This window comes from Mustela erminea, chromosome 20, assembly GCF_009829155.1.
Source record: "Mustela erminea isolate mMusErm1 chromosome 20, mMusErm1.Pri, whole genome shotgun sequence".
In the NCBI taxonomy this organism is placed as follows: domain Eukaryota; kingdom Metazoa; phylum Chordata; class Mammalia; order Carnivora; family Mustelidae; genus Mustela; species Mustela erminea.
The window spans coordinates 6,477,910-6,484,347 of record NC_045633.1 but is presented as its reverse complement, the minus strand read 5'-3'; the positions used below and the strand labels follow the sequence as shown (position 1 = coordinate 6,484,347).

The 6,438-nt window shown below is 38.6% G+C and overlaps 1 protein-coding gene across 2 annotated transcripts in view; it reads right to left on the bottom strand.

Annotated features, from left to right (window-relative positions):
- Nucleotides 1–459: 459 nt before the first annotated feature.
- Nucleotides 460–6,438, bottom strand: part of RBBP6 (RB binding protein 6, ubiquitin ligase) — a 31,495-nt gene continuing 25,516 nt past the window's right edge. Inside the window, exons 15-18 of one of the 2 annotated variants that reach the window (XM_032326882.1) lie at nucleotides 5,821–6,183; nucleotides 5,429–5,530; nucleotides 2,814–4,574; nucleotides 460–2,452 (exon numbers count right to left, since the gene is read on the bottom strand). In XM_032326882.1, coding sequence (XP_032182773.1) covers nucleotides 883–2,452; nucleotides 2,814–4,574; nucleotides 5,429–5,530; nucleotides 5,821–6,183 — 3,796 coding nt within the window. In that variant the 3' untranslated portion in view covers nucleotides 460–882. The remainder of the gene's footprint in view (nucleotides 2,453–2,813; nucleotides 4,575–5,428; nucleotides 5,531–5,820; nucleotides 6,184–6,438) is intronic. The other variant, XM_032326883.1, reaches the window with a different exon arrangement.

Here is a 6,438-nt window from a genome sequence, read left to right as displayed (position 1 = left end):
ACAATAACTTCTGAACCCCAGCCACAGAGGAGCCCATCAGTCGAACCTAGTGCTCCTAGACCTGCTGCTGCTTGCTCTTGTCAATGCGGCTGACCAGATGCTCAAGGCTGTTTGTTTTAGCTGGCACTTTATCAAGGAATTTAACACTCATTTATCAGGGTTTCAAGAAGACAGAACCATAAACCACAATTCCTCATTGCTAAAATTGAAGTCCAAACTTCGAATTACTATATATATTTATGACCCTTGATTTTTTCCAACCAATTCTCCAACTAATCCTGATTTCTTATTTCTGGCCACCTACCACCAGCCCACTGATGAAGTTCATCTACCATGTTTACTTCCCAATTTTGTTTATTTGGTGCAACATATACTATAGGCTCAAAGGCTATTTTAAATGAGGAAATGGAAGGGGGAAGAGACATGACACACTTCCTTCAAAAAAACCCACAAATATTCGACATTTGAAAAGTTTACTGAAAACTTTTATTGTAATCAAAAAGTGACATAACGGGGTTGTAATGAATTCAGCAAATCATTCTGCTGATATTTTAGAACTGATACCAGCTTTTGCCAGGCAATTAAAAAAATTCAAATGTGAAAATTTCACAGTACAGTAAACTCCACCCCAACTAATTAATGGTGGTTAAAAATAATAGGCCCTAGCAAAACCTCTCATGTTACATGGTCACAACTCACAATTCTGTACAAAAGTTCGTGTTATAAAGCTCTGATGTAAAAATCAAATAATCAAGCAGCAATATTTTAAGTGCAGCACAGGGTCTTCCATATCATTATTTACAAGGCTTGAATCTCTTTACATTATAACAAAATTTAATACAGATGACTTAGTAATTAAGTCAATTTTTAAAATCTGTCCTTTTATACAGGGACAGATTTCACTTTTTGGTCATCTTTCTCCTTCTCCTTTTCTTTATCTTTGCTCTTCTTGGACTTCTTTTTCTTGTGTTTGTGTTTTTGGCTTTTTTCCAATTCTACTTCAGTGCCCGCATGCTTCTTATGTTTCTTGTGTTTTTTGTGCTTCTTGTGCTTTTTCTTTTCCTTTTTCTTCTTCTTCTTCTTGCTGTCCTGACTCTCTGCAGAGCTGGCACTACTGCTGTGGCTTCGGGTCTGGCTTCCAGAAGGGCTATGACTTCGACTTGGACTAACACTAGGGCTGCTTTGGCTCTGGCTCCTGGCTGTGCCTATCTGGCCGCCTGCTGCCGGGTCGAGGCTGTCTTTTGCTTTCTCCACGATTTTCTCTTTTACTTCTTTAGAAACTTTTCCCGAAGTTTCCTCCTCTTTCACAGACACATTGCTTTCACTGTCACTTTCATTATAGTCTGGTTCAAAAGCAGCTTCATCAGTCTCTCTAGTTAAGTCGGAGGAAAGTCGGGAGGAGTGACTTAACTGCGGTTTCGGCTTCACCGCATTCTTGTCAGTCTGCCCAGGAACTTGCTCTTTTTCAGTCTGTGGGTCTGGTGGGTTAAGCACATACGGTAATTTATTGCCACTTGACTCTTTATTGTTCCTTGCTTCTAATGTGTGCTTCTCACGATCTTTACAAGGATTTTTATCTACAGGTTTTGTCTCTTCACTTGGGCGTTTTGTATCATAAGTGGCTTTGTGATCATGAGGTTTTTTCTCTCTTGAAGGACTGGAATTGCTCTTTTTGGAATCTCCTGTTCCTTTTTTGGGCAAATCTCTCTCCTCCCTTGGCTTAGTTTTCTGTCCAGATGCGGAATCTTTACTTCGAGAAGGAGAGTCTTTCCTTCTTGTTAATTCATTTCTTTCCTCTCTACGTTTGGAACTTGAGTATTCTCTGTTGTCATAGTCGGTTTTTTTGTCTCTGTTGGGGGTAAAGTCTTTAGTTGAAGAACCTCGAACGGAATCATGCTTATCTGAAGTTCTTGTCTCTTTGGAAGATTGAGACAGACTTTTAAAATTTCCTTGTTCATTCAGACGGTCCACGTTACTATCTTTTTCTGGCTGAGCGCTGTTCTTCCTCTTCTCAGGGTTTTCCTTCTCCAACACTGAATGATCTCGATCTTTGGTCTTCCCCTTTTCACTGGATGCAGAGTTTTTTGAACTTTTGATCTCATGCTGTATAAGTTCATGGCTCACTTCCTTGGTGAGTTTCTGAATTTTCTCTGATGACTCACTTTCTTTTTCAGTATACTTGACTGTATTTAACGGTTTAGTGCTGACATTTTTAATAACACTGGCAGGTTTTCCTACACTTGACACAGGCTGGGTGGTCTTAACATCTTCTTCTTCAGATTCAAAGTCATCTTTATCCCATTTGGACTGAGGAACCTGAATCATAATAATAACATCTTCAGCAGGAGCTGTATTGTCATTATTATATTCTTCCATAGTTTTAATGACAGTTCGTTTTGTATCTGTTTTCTCTTCAGATTTCCGCACAGGACTGCCTCCAGTTGAGCTCGTACTAAAACAAAAAAATTAAAATGCTGTTAATCTGTGATGAATTTAATTAAGAATTTACCTACTACTGAACACTACTAAGTGTAAAAAGGCTATCTTAACCATAAATGTCCTTTTAATGCTCAAAAGCCAATGCCCTTATTCTGATAAAAGATTAAATGACTTAAATGTAGGACTGTGTAAAAAAAAAAAAAGGTGGCTCATCCACAAAACTTAACCACCTTCAACTCCTTTCTTTAAAGATAGAAATTAACCAGCCTAACCCCTTCTTAATTAACATATTACACTTTAGAAGTACAAGCATTGATAAAATTAAATTCTTTCCCAAAACAAGCATCCACACGCAATCACCCATAATCAGTTACCTGGTATAATCCACAAGCGTTGAGCTGGATCCCTCGGCTCCAGCTACTTTTCGTCTGACCTTTCCTTTGACTTTTTCTTGTTTAACTTTGCTAGATGTTGACTCCAATTTTTCAGAGGGTTCTTTTGTATTAGATACATTTTCTGTACTTCCAATTTTCTTACCAGTTTCTCTGTTGAGCTTAATTTTTTTGGCTGGGGCAGTTGATGATGAAATTTTGTCTTTCTCAGGGGTCCTATCCATCTTTTCAAGATCAGGTTCCATTTTACGCTTTGGTGATGGTTTCACTATTTCAGTTACTTCTAGTTTAGAGATTTTCGTTGAAGAGGATTCAAAATCTTTATCTGCACCCTTTTCTTCAGTTTTTCTTTTTCTTTTTTCTCCCTTGCTGTCAGGTGGCTTACTTTTTTCACTAGGCTTCTTGGCCTTTTCTTCCTTATTAGTGAGCTTTTCTGATTTGACATCTTTGGAGTAATCCTTCTTTGCTTTTTCCTCTTTGACTGGTTTTGTCTCTTGGTGTTCTTTTGCTGACTTAGAGTGAGCTTTCCTGGGGGTACCAATGATCTTTTCGTCTTTTTGGGAGGAAGATGATGATTTAGCATTGTCAGTCTTTGGAGTCTCCTCTTTGGCTTTTTTAAGCGGAGGTTCAGATCGAGGAGATTTTTCACGCTCTCCGTCTAGTTTTTCTTGAGGTCCCTTAGCAGGTTTTGCAACATTTTCCTTTTTTGACACAGTGGAACCATCATTTTTTCGTTTGGTCTTATCACCTTTTGCTTTTGGTTTGTCTTTCTCCCTCTTGTCTTTTTCAGACACCGATTTAAAAGTGATAGATTCGGCATCCATTGGTTCATCTCTAACAGGTGTAGCATCATCCCGACTTGGGAGAACAAACAATGAGTCTGTTTTATTTTCTTCACCAGTTGTGGGTTCTCTCGATTTTCTAGAAGTTTCTAATAACTCAGGGTTTAGAAAGCCTTCACTTTCCTCCCCCTTTCTTCTTTTCCTATGTTTCTTATGTTTGTTTCCTTTACCATCTCCCGGAGCATTTTCACTCTCTTTCTCTTTTGACTTTGTGTTGTCCTTCTGATTGTGACTGTCTCTTGTTGAAAGCTTTTCTGGATAGTTGCCACCTAAATTTCGACTTCTATGACTTTGTCCACCAGCATAATCTTCCCTGCGGCCTCTTGTGAAGGGAGAATTCCTGATATTAAGAGGCAAAAACCTCTCTGGAGAAAAGTTCTCTCTATTTGCTGATGGTCTAGGCTGTGCTCCAGTAGCATAACCTATTTTATAATACTTTTCATACCACTCTCTGTATTTTCTCTCCCATTCTCGGTAACGCTCTTTTTCAAATGGGTCTCTAAAGTCAACACTCCTCCCATAATAAGCTTTCATGTCATAAGGTGGCGGAACTTCTCTGTATCTATTAAAATATTCACGTTCTGTTTCTCCTTGAGGCACATTACGTTTATTGGGAGACTGTCCCCTAAAGGCTTGAGGAGATCTTGACCGTGAATGATATCGTCTATATGGGGGTGACCTTGATCTAGATCGATGATATCCATGAGATCTAGACCGTGAACGGTAATTTCGGCTCTTGCCTCTGCCTCTTCTGGGGTATGGAGGTGATCGTGAATAGGAACGAGAGTGTGAGCGGCTAAATGATCGCGAATAAGAACGTGAACGTGTTGAACCAGATCTTGACTTAGAGTAAGTATATGAACTTCTTGAGTATGATGAACCACTATAGGGAGATTTAGACCTAAAAACAAAAACAAAACAATAGTTGATAGTTGAGAAATATATACAAAATAAAATACAGACTCAGATTCTAGCATGCTATCCTCACGGTTCCATCTTTCTTTATATCAAATTTCATCTTAGATGATTAAAGAGGCACAGTGACCTCTACTGGAATGGAATAAAGTACACGAAGATCTGAGCAATCACTTGTTACAAAACAAAAGTGAAATCTTGACAATTAGAGAGTGAAGCGCATTAATGTACCGTGAGTTATATGAGCCAATTAACTTAACATTAAACAAAATGCCAATTAAGTTTAAATTTTACTTCCTATCTGATTATTTAAGTAGGAGTACTTTCTTTGTCCTATGTTGGCCAGTAGTCTAGCTTTGAAAGGAACCACATTTCAAATGTAAGCTTAAAAAATAAGTCTTTTAAAAACAAACTTCCAGGGAATTTTTATAATTCAGTTTTTCTATCGGCAAATCAATTCGTATTCTACCACTACTTCATTAATTACACAGGTTAATGTTCCAGCAAGAAGCTGTCGCCTCAGGTAAAAGGGTCCTCAGAAATATCCTTCGGCTATTTCTCTCTTTCCTTCCACAAACATTTCCCAATTATTTCATGCTACGAATAACTTTGAGGGACAAGGGCAATTTAATCCCCATAACTGCTAGTTCTACACAATAGAATTTACATTGAGACATTTCAATAAACAGATATTGGGAAATAAGCTACATGTCCATTTCTATAAACCTAGACCGAATCAGAAAAATTCCATAAGTGCAATGCTATTTATATCCATAGCTAATCCCTGGATATTCAAAGTCCCATTTGTAATTCTGTTGTGAAGGCTTGCAAAACACTAACCTGGAAAATGAGCGCCTACGCTCCTTTTGAATCTTTTTGTATTCCATCAATTCCTTAGCAAAATCATTTGTAAACTCATCTAGCTTGGACTTTTTCTTTTCCCTAGTAAAATAAAGTTAAAGAGTGAAAGTTAACAAAAACCATTTAAGAAAACTAACAAGACAAATGTAATTAGATCATGAATGAAATGAATGAAATTGCCATTAGTTTTCCATTTTAAAACTATAAATAACTAAGAATCCCTGAGGAAGTTGCTTGTATGGCTTTGGTTTAATTTGTAGGTGATTTTTCTTACACTAACTGGAAACACTAGAAAATGTTTCCAAAGATACCTGGTTTAATGTTACATCAGAAAATGAAAGTGTATGAGAATTTCAAATTAAAACACTCACTCTTCTTTTAGCCGTCGTTGCTCTCTATAGAATTCTTCCCTGGACAACGGGGGTGCTTGTGTTGTTGGGATGGTATTTGAGTGAGCTGTCTGCACTCCTGACGATACCCAAGTTGTCGATAAATTGGCCGGAGCTGGAGGAAAGCCTGGAGGAGGGACACTATAGCCAGCAGGTGGCGGCTGGCCGGGAGGAAACTGAGGAGAGAACTGTGGAGGAGGCACCCCTGGAGGGAGAGGAAGTGTATGGGGAGGGGGCGGATACAGAGGAGGGGGTGGCACAGGCACAAAAACTGGAGTTGCTGGTAGCGACGGGCCTTGAGTTCTCTGTGATCTTTCGCTGTGGTGTCGTCCGCGGTTTATACTTCTGGAGAAACAAATTCCAAGATATTATTCCTTCAAACTAAAATCACCTGAGATGGACAAGTAAGCCTGTCTTTTCTGTCCATAATTACCTTCAAACTTACAAATGATGGGGCAGAAACAACTATTCAAAATAAGCATAGGAACTTATTTATATGAAAACATAATTTTTAAGGCCACTTGGGGACCCAGATGATACAAGTTTACAGGGCCGTCTCCCTATGGACAGAGACACTATATTTAGAAGTTCTCTTATGAA